Raw genomic sequence first — 14,964 nt, 5'->3', positions numbered from 1 at the left:
ATGACTGCGTGTCGCACCTGAGCTCCCCCTGCAGCCCCGCAGCAAACACCGAGCCATGAATATCAGCATTAATATGATCGAGAGGTAATGGAATGACTGCATGTTTTGTAGCTGTCATGTCGTTTACCTGTGTGTCTGTTTACCTGTCTACCTGTGTACCTATGAATTGAGGGGAAGGTTAATGAAACACCTCCTGAATTGCTACTAGATGGATTAAAAGCCCAGCGGTACAGGTTTCCGGAAGGTTCCCAGGTAGCCAGTCCTCCGAGTGACACAGATGGTCATAACTTGTCTCTTCGGCAATATTTCAGCATGTTTGTTTTTCTGTTTGTTTTGCCCCTGAGGACGCAAACACAACACCCCCCCCCCCCCCCCCAAAGGCTACATCAACACAATTATGTTGAGTGTTTCTGCCGCTTCCCGTTTTTCCTTTTTTTCCTTTTTCTTGGCTGCCGTCGCAGGAATTATCCACACATCTGCTGGTAGTCATAAACAGGGATTATGACGTGACACGACTCTGCGCTGGACCCGTTTCCATTTTTTGCAGCGACGGCACAGCGGTGCCGTCCGCGGGCCACGCGGCCGCCTCCACTCGGCCCCGAAGATCCGCTGAGCAAATGGAATTGTGCTCAATGCGCAAAAGATACATTTGAGAATAAACAGTGCTAATGTGCCACTGAGGACATGAATGTGTTTCTCTCACATCCATGAGGGACGGGACGGGACGGGACGGGATGCGATGCTGCGCACGGGTCCGACCAGCTCCGCCAGGGGAGAGAACGCGCACGTTGCTATAATATTGCTGAATATGCAGCAGGCGCTGGTGCATGCTGGGAGTCGCACTGATTTCATCACATTGTCATGATTACTCTGGAATTCTAACGAGTCGCTTGTGTTCTCACGCTGCAGTTATGGGTATTAAACGTTTTGTGGGAAGAAGGGAGGCTGTTTCGCAGCTGGAGTGTGTGTGTGTGTGTGTGTGTGTGTGTGAGAGAGACGCCACCCTAACCCTTCTTATTGCTCAGCCACTACCATCAACCATCTGCCTGTTGAGTCAGAGCTCTTAATGAAGTCGCCGGACTGCTGCAGTGTATTGATACTAAGAGCCGCACGTTGATCCGGATCAATACAAATTGCAGTCCGGCTGTTCTAGCTTGAAAAAGCACTTGGTTGAAGTCATTTGTTCCACTCATATCATTCACTCTCTTATAATAATCACTTGCCCAAAGAAGGGAGGGAGCTGAGCCGGTCCCAGGAGTCAGAGGGTACAGCCTGGACAGGACTGTCTGTGTGTGTGTGTGTGTGTCTGCATCTGTGTGTCATGACTTATTTGTGCTTCCTGTCAGTGTCACTGTTTCTGGCACCCGTTCGCTCTCATTCACACTCATTGTTCTGCCCTAATTAATCTCATAAGTTATTAATTAAGAATATTTTCAGTGAAAGTGCGACAGGAAATCAGGTGTTTTCTCAATATGCTGCAATATGGCAGAAATGCGCTCCGATTCCTACAAACCGATGGTGCCGGGAACAAATACCCGTGTGCGTGTGCGTGGGATACCGTGTCCCACCGTGTCCCACCGGGGCCCGAAGGTGGCACGACCGGTAAGCACCAATCATTAATATTCGCAGGACTGATGTAGCGATGCGAGCGTGTCCTGTCATCCGAGATGCTGCTCCCAACAACGCTCCCGTATCGCTGAATGTTCACGGCGCCGAGTCGCCGGTCCCAGCTTTGTTCTCCAATGTCACGCGCGTTATGGTGTTTCCGGTCCGCACGGCAATATGAAGACATTTATCATTTCTTGCCGTTTCAAAATCTTTTCTTTTTGTTTTTAATTTTCATTTAGCAAACAGACATCTGCCCACATCAAAAATCATATAGTGGCATAAGGAGCTTAAGGAGCTTCGATTCCTTTCTGGATCCAGATTCAGGGAACAAAAAACAGACCGACGGCACACGAACAAGACGTTTGTGTGCGTGCGTATGTCCCGTGTCTGTCCTCACACAGTGCGCTCCATCATCAGCCCTTACATATCATTCACATGTTGCGTCTGGGCATATTGTGTGTACACAATGTGTGTGATTCATGTGTGTAATGAGAGCAATTTTTAAAAATTAAGGTCTTATTACGTCTCAAAGCCCTTTTACTTTTTCTGCTCATTGTATGTTTTGTCTTCTTCTAAGCCAGTCAGTTGCAGCACAGAGCCTGTTTATCCAACGGTTCTTTGTGAAAAAAAGTTAAATAACGGAGAATGACTAACTGCTAGTAAATAATAATAATAATAATAGCATGGATTCAGTGGGACCTATGGAAATGAGTAATAAAGAGGAGGTGTAAAGAGCGTCTAGCAATAATATGAACATTTTAATGAGTCGTTTCAACAATTCTCAATAGCACAACTGCGAAAAAACTTTGATTCGTTTCATTCCCTCAACACCTTTGATTCTGGACTGAAAAGTAATGTCCCTTCTGCAGCTTTTATCCATCCCGTAATTATATACTCAAATGACCAGAAAGATTTTATGAAAGGTTGGATGTAAATTCTGCGGAGTATTATGTTCTTCTGAGACGGCTGTGAAAAACACCCAGTTTCTTCTGGAAAATGTACAGGTTTTGTTCAGCGCAGTTGTGATGTTTGGAGGCTGAGCTGTTGCACTAGATTTCTCTTCCAGGAGAAAGAAGAGGCCCATCGATGCCATATTTTGGGTTTACTGATTTCCCAGGCTTAGTGTTTGGGTAATGGGTTAGGGTCGGAATTAGGGTTCAGCACATGAAGCTGGGACTTAGTTGAAGCATGTTGCTGTTTTCATATTAGTTTGAAAGCACTTTTCAGCACTAATTGAAAGGAGGTCCGACACTCCCTGTGGACGCTGCACTAATTTCACAATGAGAGCGATAAGAGCTCTTTCTAGGGGAGCTTAAGTGTCTAGAGGGCTTGAACTTCTTGATCAGGATGGCAAGATGATGTGAGGCACGAAGGGACCCATAAACCAGTCTATAAACATGTCGATATCAACTGTAGGTCACGCTCTGCCTCCTTCTGCGGCTGGTCCTCCAGACCGTCCTGTGGTGGTCCTGCTTTCTCCTGTCTGTCTACGTGTCTGCTCATCTTTCACAGAGTCCAGCTCCACCCAGGAGGGTTTCTGTCCGTATGATATCAGTTTTCAGCTCTCCCCCATAACCTAAAACCCACCTGGTGAAGGTGGCTGTGGGCCCATGTGACTGTCATGTTTACTTTGCTAGAGGTGATCACTGGCGCAGTGCACCACCCACGTCCCTTGAAACAAATATTTCGAGGCCCCTGTGTCTGTCCTCATGTGGCCGAGGTCAGTGAGCTGCTGAAAAGACCTCAGTTCGGCTCCTCGACTCGAGATGCTGGTCTCCCACTTCAGTGGATTAATGGGATCTGCGGTCGCTGAGGAAGCTGGAACAGTTTCTGACTGGATCACACGGAAAGGCTGGAAACATGGAGACTACGTGCGGATGGTGTTACTGGAAAGACGAAAACTGGAAAAGTAGAGTCTGCTGGAGAGGCGGAGTCTGTTTGTGGAGAGGCGGGGTTTATTCATGGAAAGGCAGCAATTTGTTTTCAGTGAGATCAGTTTTTCGGACCTGAAGTTTCAGAGGGTTTCAAGTACTGACCCCACTCACTGTTCCTTCCCTACACATCTGGACGCATGTCAATATGCAGCGAAGGTCCATAATTTGGTAGAAACGCTTAGACTCAGATAGGCTCAGAGCATCCTGCTATGTGTGTGGTTTGCGAAGGTTGTATTCCAGAGACGAGACAAACACACAAACACACACCAGGAGATGAGCTGCTTTCTCAGACACACAGACACTAAGATGATTCTGGAGTAAAGGTGGTACTGCTCACTGGAGTTACCATACTGTCTGTTTACCTGTATCCTGGAGTGAGGTGTATGTTCAATGAAATGGAACCCAGTCTAGGGTTTGATGGGAAAGGCCAGTTTTTATAAAGGTTTGAAAAGCGAGTAGCTCTCAGGGTTCTTGGGCGATCAGGAAACCACCTCATTTTCCAATTATGTTGAAACAGAGGAGTGTGGCTTGTGGGGCTGGAAAAATGGTAAATTTACCGCAGTGCTGCGAAACCCGAGTCCGCGCTGCACTCGCTGGTACGAGTCAGTGAGCTCAGCGGCGGACTCTGAACTGATATTCGAACCACGTTCCCCGTGGTGCTCTAAAGGGAAGAAGTCTTCCTCGGAGATGCTGGAGATGGTGGCGCAAAGAAGGGCAAAGCAGCACGTTCAGGCAGAGGGGGTAATAACGGAGTAAAACCTGGACCCTCGGCACAGTGAACATTCTTTACTGCAACAACACGTTTCTGTGCACTTTTCAGAGGTCATGAGACCTTTTGACATTTCCCACGAATGACAGGAAATGACACTCTTCACTCGCGCGCAGTTTCTTCCCCAGGAAATACAAAAATCTGCATTAATTTTCATAAATAATTAAAATGGGCCCTCCTACAATATAAACTTTGTGATGAGAGAGAAACCACCTCCACTTCCAAACCCCACCATCCCTCCTGCCTGTACAGCCCTCAGCCGCACAGATAAACTACAGAACAAAACATATCTTTTAATTATTTTCTTCATAGTAAAAAATGTATTAATAATCAGTGCTGCTGAAACAGTTTTTTGTACAAACCGGGGCACAGGCTCTGCTGGGTATTCATACTCCGTTGCATGGTGATACACTGGTGTGTGTGCAGTAATCATTCCATGGTAATGAAAGCTTGGCAGTACACCCCCCGCCCCTGCTCACCCCCATCCCCCATCATGGTCCCTATCGTTAATTAATTTACATTTACATGTACAATTATATATTTAGATGTACAATACAATTTATATGATGCATTGACTGGTTTCATAGCCGTTACTTTGTTGCTGTGGGTCCAATAGGTGGCGCAGTGGCTATAGGTGCTGCTGTACAGAAGGAATCAAAGGAATCTACATCCCATCTCCTGCTGAAGATCCCTCGATCAGGGTACTTCACTTGAAGTGGCATAGTAAAAATGAGCCAGCTGTATAAATGGGTAAATCACTGTAAGTATTGCTGTACAGACCTCACGTCATCAGTTGCTTTGGAGGAAGACACCAGACAAATAATAGTTAATAAAACAGCAATAATATGAAATGTAGGGTTAGGTTCTCGATCCGACTTACACACGGCCGCAATGCACCCGCAGACTTTGGCTGAAACCCGTGTTTTTCCTGCCATCGCACCACAACAAAGGGCTTTCGTTTCCCAAACGCCATCATGCGGCCTTCGCTGCCGCCCACACCTCTGCATACCTGACACCCTATGTGGGGAAGGTTTGCTCACACAGCCAAAGGTGGTGATGTTTAGGAGAATGTGCTGGTTGCCAATTCTGTCAACGAGTGCCAGTGTTTGTTTTACGCAGAGCCTGTTCAGGAAAGCAACAATTGTGCAACAATACACTTTTTATTCATGCCAGTTAGCAGTGAAAATTCATCGCCACAATGTCTCTTTGTCCTCAGACAAAGTACAGTGAGCAAAATCCACTTGTTAAATAATTTAAACCACAGTTGACTTTGAAAGCTTTAAAAAACCTTGTTTACCGCAACAGCAACGGGCATCGACAATTGGTCTGGTTTGTTGTGGCATAACTGCGCCTCTGGAATTGTACTGATAACCCTACAGATATTTCTTTGGAATAGAAATCGTCAGGTCTCGGGAGAACTGTGTTTGTGTGCGAAATCCAGAGCTGCAGAAGGAGCATTCAAACATCAATTAACTCTTCTGAGGAGCACACCCGAAACATGGTGTACATGTGCAGACGAAACATGAGTTCGGACAGATGAAACTCATTAGAAAAGTTGTATCTGGTGTTCGTGTCGATATCTTATTTACATTCAGCCGTTATAGATTTTTTTTCCGTTTGCTCTCAGAAGACCTTTGCACTTTGCGGACGGTGTCAGCCGCTGGAGTCGAGGGCTCGTCTCCTCACGACTTTCAACAGCGGAGCTTGAAGATGGCCATCACGATTCGCTTGTACTCCTTGCGAAAGTTGTTGTTCAGGACGCCGTAGATGACCGCGTTCAAGCAGCTGTTGAAATAGGCCATGAAGTAGCTCGCGGTGAAAAGCCACTCGGGGATGGCCAAGCCCAGCCGGGGGTTCACGGCCACTGCCAGGCCAATCAGGTTCAGCGGCGCCCAGCACACGGCAAAGAGCACAAACACCACAAACATTGTGAGGAAGTTGCGGAAGTCGTGCGGCTTGATCTTGAGTCGGTTGTCCGGCTTGACCCGCTTGCGTACCTGGATGACAAGGACCCAGATGCGCAGGTAGCAGTAGGTGACGATGCTGATAGGTAGGATAAAATGGACCACCACAACGGTGATGGTGTAGAGCGAGCTGACAGACTGGGCAAACGTGCAGGAGTAGACGCGTGGGTCATACTGCAGCGACTCCACGAACCAGTTGGGCACGATGGCCAAGGTGGTAAGCACCCACACGAGGATCACGTAGCACACCGTGTTCTTGTTGGAGAAGAGCTTGTCGTACTGCAGGCTGTGGCAGATATAGCAGTAGCGGTTGATGGCGATGCCGGTGATGTTGAAGATGGAGCCAATGACGCTGAGGCCCATGAGGAAGCCGCTGATCTGGCAGTGGATGTAGCCCGCTATCCAGCCGTCGTGGAAGATGGCCGTCAGCACCAGGGGGTACGGGTAGATGGCCACCACCAAATCTGCCACTGCCAAACTCACCACGAAGGCATTTCCTGCAGATGGGATGGTGAGGAAAAAAGTCACCGCATGTTACAAATGATTATGTTAAAATTTGGAAGAAAATCTACAAAACTTTTCACGTGCGGTAGCGGTCAAAAATTTGAGTACATGGGCTTGAAACCAGACCAGCCACGGCCAGCAAACATAGAAACTGAACTACTGAGGAGATGAAGTAGATCTTATGGTTCAAAGATTTAAAATCTGACATGTTTGGATTTTTACAAGACACAGAGTGAGTGCATGAGTTTTGTCTGTGTGATTCCCACTGTTCCGTATGGTGGTGGCAGCATCATGTTGTGGGGTGTCATGTTGTTGGTCTCAAAGCTGGTGATTTTTACAAAGCCAATGTGCAAGAACTACCTGATGAAGAAGGAAGTGCTTTACAACTCAAACTAATGACCTGGACACAAAACACTGTCAATTATGGAGGGGGAGAATTTTTCCAGCAGGGATACTCTAACTTTTGACTGGTTCTGTGCCTCATCAGACCAAACATGAGCCAAAACCAATTATAAAAGTGTCTTCAGGTGTCTAACATACCATCACAGACGTGTCCTCAATTAAAAGTCTCTTCTCCTTCTCACTGCGTAATTGGCAATTGCAGTAAAGCCCAGTTTTCCATAACCAAGCGCGCTGCCTCATAGGATGTTGGGCGACGGCTTGCATGCTTCATCTGAGAACCTTGACGAACCCTCCCTTTTTTCTGAGTCGCCCACTTCTTGAAGCACAGATTAAAATAGCTGGAAGCCAGAGACTGAATGGCGATGGAACCAGCGCGCTTGGACTGATTACACTTTGCAATTACTCCCGGTCGGCACCACCGAAATCGACTTGGTTACGGAACGTAATACTTTCCCCTTTACCCGCGCAGATGTTTGTCGATGTCTGCCACTTTCCGTTAGTTGTGCCGCTGCAAAGAGAGCTATTTGTAGCTGAATTAAAAAGCCAGCGAGTCAAAAGCAAACGCTGAGCCCACACCCAAACGTATAGCCCCAGCACACAGGAGCAAGGCCTCCCATCCAGCGGAAGCCGCAAATCATGAAGAATCCCACATTTCGGTGTTGCCGGATGAGATACGAAACGATCGAAAACCATAACTCTCATGCTGTAATACATTTGTGCTACACGTTTTTACTCATCTTGTCCATTAAGATATAAACCCTGTTCAAGAATCTAAGATGCAGGAATACCAACCACGGCTGATGGGTTCAGTCCTGCAGAGAATTTCCCTGTAATTTCGGCACCTATGTCTACATAGCCAGAAGCAGTGAGACATCAGCGCTCTTTGATCATGGTCTTAGAATCAACTCCAAGTCGGCGCCCCAAGACAAGGAGGCATCGTGCACAAGTCTGGAGTCTGATTTATTTAACCTCCGAGTGACTGGGAATAATCCCATTGCGGTTCATAGGGGTCCTGCACAAGGTGGCAGCACACTAATATTCAGGTGAAAAGGGACACAGTGGACAGAGAGAAAAAGACACACACACACACACACGAGCTGGACACACTAACAGCTTTCTTGCCCTCACTCGACATCACACATACAGTCAGAAAGTAAGAAGTGCATCAGACTGTTCCCACTTTCTTCAGTGCCTTGTGATCATAAAACCAGGGTTCAAATCCCCACTCATGTTGTAGATACAAGAAAGGGCAACAGGGGGCACAGCAGGTAGAGCTGCCACCTTGCAAATGAAGAACCCAGGTTTGAATTGCACCTACTGCTATTATAGTAACCTGATCCAAAAACCTTACCCTGAATGGACGGAGAAAATTTTAACCTGCTGTATAAATGAGTAAATCGGTCCAAGTAGGAATATACTACGATGGAGGATTTGCAGATGGAAGTGGGCTCAGGGAAACGCGCCATACTGCTCGGGTCCACGGGGACTGAGCTCCGCAGCAGGCCAGAGATGCCCTTATTTGGGAAATTGTGTGTAATAATAGTGCTTCGTAATCCACTTATTTCCCATTGGCAGCACTGAACACGACTCGCGCTGCGGTGACCATCGCACACGTGCAAACACACGCAATGCTGCGATTTGGATTTCGATGTGTCGGACAAAGGAAGAATACGGGAATTAATGTAAGAAGCCCTAGAGCCCATTTAACACCACAGTGCCGTATTGACCAAGTGTGCGACTGAAAAGCACAAGACGCAGGGAAAGCAGGCCATTCGCCCACCGTTTATAAGCAGTCGCACCGCAGGGGTCGAAAATGAATGGAACGGATGAACGACGGTGCAGTTTGAGGGTTTCGGCGCAAGGGTTTCCACGTAGGCTCCGGTTCTGCGTGCCAAAGGAAGAAAGGGAACTCTCCGGAAAGAGTGTGACGCGATGGCCTCTGACGGGACTTCAGTACGAATGAGCTGATTGTGAGCGACGGGCCGGGAAAACGAGCCAACATGCTGCAGACGGACGGACGGACGGACGGAAGGAAGGAAGGAAGGAAGGAAGGCACTGACGACGGCACGATGGTCGTGTGAAGCTGCTCTGCGGACAAAAGATTCTCAGCTGAGACACTTCGCTGCTCTTACATGTTTTCCACCGTCTTGCTCATATTGTTGTCATTAAGCAGCACGACACAAGTGTACAAACACACAACGGCTCTCCATGTGCACCAGCGGCAAAAACCCAGTCGCTAATATGGCAAAAACAGACCAGCTGCGCTCCATGGACTATTTCCCCGCGATTTACACATTGATGTTTCTTGCAATGCTTTTTCATGTCACGTGGCTCTTTGCATATCATATGTTCACTTCACTGATTGCTTGCATTAGCAACACGGGAGAGTTTGGACAACTGGAACGAGTGAGACTGCAGCCTCTTCTCAATAGACTGGTTCCTTCTCTTTCGATCAAGTTACGGATTTTTGAAGATTTTCTTTGCTATTTATTTTGCTTCTTCTTTACTCAGCATTTCCCTCACTGATCTACTTCTTATTCCTAATTTATGACTGTGGGCACACAATCTGAGTTTCCATGTCAGGCCAATAGATGGCAGTAAAGAGCAGCCAAACACAAGAGGAGTGCGGGCGTGTGGGACCACCTTAATCCAACTCACTTCCACAGTGTTTACCGCTCATATCTGCTGTTCCTCAGTGTCAGGGATCAGTAGCAAGATGAGAAATGCCACACGTTTATAGGCGTGATTGGTCATCATTCAGCGCTGAACAGGATTTTGTTGAGACAGTGTTATAATATTTTAAAGTCTTACAGAGTGTTTTATTAGTGCTGTATCTGAAATTTTTATGAAGCATAACCCATAAATAAAGCAAAGGACGTCTGTATTATTGTCATAAAATCTTCATTTTTATCCCAAAGTCGCCATCAATGAACAGCCAAGAATATAAACGGCCTTTGCTTTATTTTAATTGGCTGTTTATTTATTATTAATATTTGATTATTATTATATAATTATTTCCTTATTATTAACTTTTACTCACCTCATCATGCTGCCATTTTGCCTGCAGGTAACATGTGTGTCCTGTGTGTTTTCTGCAGACCAAACACCCTCTATAAACATGCTCACAGCCCCCCTGCACATCATATCGTTGTGGCAGTGTTGGGGAAGCCTTCCCATCATCCTCTGGGGCAATGCATTTTCTCAACTGTTTCTCATTGCTTTAGGAATGTCGTGTGTTCCGTACGTTTCTTACTGTTGCTGAGTGTTGTGTTAATGAGGTGGAAAATTGTGGGTTTCTTTGTATTATTAGTTTGCCCACCATCAGTATTTGTACTGTTACCTTTCCCCAACCCCCTCGATTGGCGTGTGATACACCATTTCTCAGCGAAAACAGGGGTACGATATCAATTTCAATTCCTTTCTTATAGTACGAACAATTTCTCTGTTAGTTACAATGCATGCAGGCTCTGTTGCAAACAAACATTTTTTTATTTCCGCAAAGGACATGCCTATGAATAGCATGAGATGAGAGGACACCATCTCAAGTTCCTTTGTCTGTCACTCCCATTTCTCCAGCTTATCTTATATCTTGCATGCAGTAACACTGTACAGCTCAGCCAAATCTAAAAATCCCCCTTCGTGGTGCCAGTGATTCCCAAAAATATGCAAAAAATGTCTTTGTCCCAGTTACTGAGTTTAATTTTCATGCCTCTATACTGCAGGTTCTGTAGCTCCTCCCAAGTGGAATAGAACTCAGCATCAGAAGAAGCAGACATTGGGGACTCAACAAACCCGTCAAAGAGAACAATGTGCACAACGTGGAGACGTTTCCGAAATAGGCGTCATTTTCAACACGTGTTCGGTACTCAGTTCTCACAGGTAAGTGGACCTCGCAGGACAAATAAAGGATGCTCAGGTACCGAAAGGTGGACCACGATTCATGTGAAAGTTAGAACTGAAGATCTCTGTGGTGAAGGAATGTGGCTCGAACCGAAGGTTTCTTGTTAAAACCCCTCTGTGGATAATGCAGTTGTACCCTAAAACATGGTAATTAATCCAAACTGGTTAAAGAGATGGACGGGCTGTGGACGGACAGAGGATGGACAGCAGGTGGACCATGCATGGGGCACAGAAACATAAAAGCCAGTTTGTATTATTGGATCACTGTGCAAAGTCTAAGTTTTTCAAAGAGGATGGATGCTGCCAGGTGAAGGTGTCCATCGTCCATCAGGGACGGAACGTGGACGTCCCAGCAGCTCGTCTGGTTACCAGTGCTGCGGGTGGCTGACTAAATCATGTTGATCCCGAGCAAATTGATTTGGGCGAGCGAGGCTCTCCTTAATGAATTCCTGCTTTCACCTTGAGATGCAAAATTAATTTATGTCGGAAGATAGAAAAGTGCGTCGGGGCGGGTGGGGAGGGTGTCCTCGCTGTGGACGAGGTACTTATCCGCTCTCTGTGACAAACTTATTGAGCTCCAGTGGCCCCCCAGGCCACTTAACACAAGCCCTTCCCAGTGCTCGGAGGTGGTGACATTTACAGGTGAAAGCTCTTGTTACCCGCAACCTCGTGTCACCTTAACGGACCGGGTTCTACGGTACGTTTTCTCCTTCCCGCCTTCTGATTTTCCGTCACGTTCGTTTCGCTCCTCACGCTCGAGTGGGAGAAATTCAAATTGGTGCCGCTACCCTCGCCCGCGCTCGTCTTTCTCTATTAATTTTAAGCAGCACCACAGGACTTCCAGTGCAACCGCAACGTTCTCGATGGGAGAAGGGCGACCCGGAGAAGGTGCTGAGCACAAGCACTCGAACCGTCGCCCAGAGAAGGTGTGCCGCTGTTGGAAGCGAAGCAGCGGGGAGCAGACTGGTTAAAACTGCTGCCTTTGGCTCTGCCTTTAGCACGTTCAAATCCCACCTCCTGCTGTAGTTCTCCTGGTCAAGGTAATTATCCTGAACTGATACAGTAAAAATGACCCAGCTGTGTTAATAGGTAAATCAGAGTAAGCAACGTAAGTGTAAGCACCCTGTGCCCTTGAGTATTGTTTGAAAAGGTGTAAAATGACAATCTATTGGTTAGGTCCAGGAAGAGAAGAGCACTTGAATAGGAGCACGGAGGTTCCCAAAGCATGAGGTCCGTGCAGCACTGTAAGCTGTTTAAGCTGCTTTGATTCCACGATTCCTCTGGGAAGCTCCAAACCTCCTTTGAAGTTTTTTTGGGGGAAAAAGCTGTGCTCTTCCGCATTAATGAATGAGGAATGTCCCGAATTAGCACACACTCATTTCCTTTCATTGGAGGGAACCCAGCGGACCGTGAATGGCGCAAACGGCACAATGAGCTTTGCCCTCATCCGGTCGCTCAGAATGGCTGAGATGGAAACTTGGCTCAGACGAAGGAGAATGCAGGTCCATGCTGGACAGAAACGCTTGGAAGAGTCTGGCACGTTTATTACGTGTTATTCAGTCATTTATCGGACACTTTTCTCCAAAGCCGCTTGCGGCGTGAAGCTTGTACACTTAGCAACTTACACTGATTTACCCATTTATACAGCAGACTACCTTGTACTGTTTCAGGGTAACAATCTTGACCCAATGATACTGCAGCAGGAGATGGCATTGAGACACTTCCTTTGGGTGCTGAAGAGCAGCTCTAACCGCTACGCCCCCTGCTGCCTCAACTGTCGAACAACTTCAACTCGCTGTTGCTCTGAGTCACTTTTTGAACAGCAACTTTGTTTGACACTGAAGTCGCCGCGTGAGACACATAATCGCTTAACAGCCGCCAGCGCTTAGTAACAAACAGGTAACTGCTGCAGGTCTCAGGCTTGTTTGCATGGATCGCGATCAAGATGACCGCAGGATGCACTCTTCACCGGGGTCCTCTGAACACAGCTGTGCGCATTAATTGTGTCTCATTAACTGAGAGCGTTCGTTCTCAAACTGTGGTGCGGGAAAAGCACGTGAGTGAGTGAGCGAGCGAGCGAGTGAGCGAGAGCCCAAAGTACCGGTGTGGCCTCCATTAAAAAGTCAGCACTCAAAAGCCACCCAGGCATCATTAAATCAAAAGGGAGCTGAACAGCTCTGAACCGGGTACGAATGACCTCTTTGACCTTCAGACCGATGGCTTCCATTACCTGTGCATATGTGAGCAGCTGCACTCAGAGGGTCAGTTTAAATAATTCCGGCACGGTCCAACGGCTGCGTACAAACCCCCCGGGGGTTAATGTCTCTCTCCTTGAGCAGATGAAGCCATAACTCAGCGAGAGTCGTGAGGTCCAATCCCGACGGCGGGAACCGACACAACGGTTACTCCTGCACCTCCGCCCATCCTTCGGGAGCAGCGTGATGCTGTGGTGCGAGCCGTGTACACCGCATGTGTCCTTACTGCGATTGCAGTCGAGGGCAGGATCAAAGCGTCACGGGTCCAATAAAAAGCCTCACATTATTGACCTGTATTTAATCCGATTCTTGCCCAAGGCGGATTGGAAATTTGAAAGACAATCGACTTTACTCTGATTTAGCCAGTAAGCTGCAGGGTATTCTGACTGTGTCAGTTCAAGATAAGCACCTGGATCAAGGGTTGTGAACCAACCAACAACCTTTAAATAGCTTAAGAGTGCAAGGAAACAGCCTTAACTGCTACGCCACCTGCTGTCTCCATACATACGGCTACATACGAGCTGCTCATGCGGGATCGGAACATCGAAAGCTTGGTCAGCGCGGTCCCATGGAGATGCCAAAATGTGCTCGGTTACACACGCGGTCACGGCACGGGGCAGTGTGTCCTGTAGCTTCTAGAGCCCCCACCTTTGGAAGTGATGGATCTAGGTTCGAATCCCGCCTCCTGCTGGAGTACCCTTGATCAAGGCACTTACCCTGAAACGTGCGGTAAGAGTGTCCCCTCTGTGAAAGGGTAAATCAGTGTAAAATCCCAGAGTGCCGAGTGAGTGCGTAAATGTTCGGGAGGCGCGTTCACGATTTCAGCTGTTGCGCGCATCATGACATGTGGAGACCGGCGTGCAGAAGTTGGGCGCTGCTTTACGCCGTTTTACCTGCTTTCCTGAGTTTCCTGTTCCTGAAGACGGAGAAGATGACGAGCAGGTTGCCCAGGATGTCCACCACGATGGTGGTGATGAGCACGGTGGCGAGCACGGACACCGCCCAGGGGAAGCGCAGCAGCTCCGCGCTCCCGTCCGCGGACGAGACGTTCCTCTGCGGAGCGCCGCTCCCCCCCGTCATGCCCGGTTCGTGCGCGCGTCCGCGTGCGGTGCGAGGGACACCATGTGCTCTGAGCTCATCATTATCATCATCATCATGACTACGGCCGGCAGCTTCACCTACTGGGATCGTCCGCACACCTGTCCAGGAGAGGAGCTGGAGACCAAGCGTGGGGTGGAGGTGGACGGGCGGGGGGGGGGTGGTAGGAGGTGGGGGAGGAGGAGGAGGAGGAGGAGGAAGGGGAGGGGGCTGTCACCTGCGCGCAGGTACTGAACACACTGCGAGATGAAGTTTGCCGCCGACGCGTGGAGATGTTGTGGGGGAAAGCGCACAGTTCGCTCCTCTTCCCCAAGAGCAAAAACCCGAAAAAGTGTTCCGTTCCTTCAGCTCTTCTTCTCTTCTCTTCTCTTCTCTTCTCGGCACTCAGTGAAAAGTGGCGCAAAAAGGTCCCTTTTCTCTCCTCTCTCTTTGTTCTCTTTCTTCCTTTTCTTCCTTTTGTCTCGCGGCACATCCTTCTTCAACTTTCCTCCTCATCCTCCCCATCATCCTCCTCATCCTCATCCTGCTCC

At 48.1% G+C, this 14,964-nt stretch overlaps 1 protein-coding gene across 1 annotated transcript; it reads right to left on the bottom strand.

Annotated features, from left to right (window-relative positions):
- Nucleotides 1-5,489: 5,489 nt before the first annotated feature.
- mtnr1al (melatonin receptor type 1A like) lies at nt 5,490-14,416 on the bottom strand. The gene is made up of 2 exons (XM_018733457.2): nt 14,230-14,416; nt 5,490-6,772 (listed from the first exon to the last, which is right to left on the bottom strand). The coding sequence occupies exons 1-2, from the start codon at nt 14,414-14,416 to the stop codon at nt 6,003-6,005; spliced, it is 957 nt and encodes a 318-aa protein (XP_018588973.2). The 3' UTR covers nt 5,490-6,002.
- Between the last annotated feature and the right edge of the window lie 548 nt (nt 14,417-14,964).

Source organism: Scleropages formosus, chromosome 13 (genome assembly GCF_900964775.1).
Source record: "Scleropages formosus chromosome 13, fSclFor1.1, whole genome shotgun sequence".
Classification (NCBI taxonomy): domain Eukaryota; kingdom Metazoa; phylum Chordata; class Actinopteri; order Osteoglossiformes; family Osteoglossidae; genus Scleropages; species Scleropages formosus.
Note: the sequence above shows the minus strand (reverse complement) of the source record. Positions and strands in the feature narration are given on the sequence as shown.

Excerpts from the sequence above, each read along its gene's own strand:
- mtnr1al (XM_018733457.2), bottom strand. The coding sequence starts at position 14,416 with ATGACGGGGGGGAGCGGCGCTCCGCAGAGGAACGTCTCGTCCGCGGAC. Across the intron at positions 6,773-14,229 it reads CAGGAAACTCAGGAAAGCAG|GAAATGCCTTCGTGGTGAGT; the intron begins GTAAAACGGCGT and ends TCCCATCTGCAG.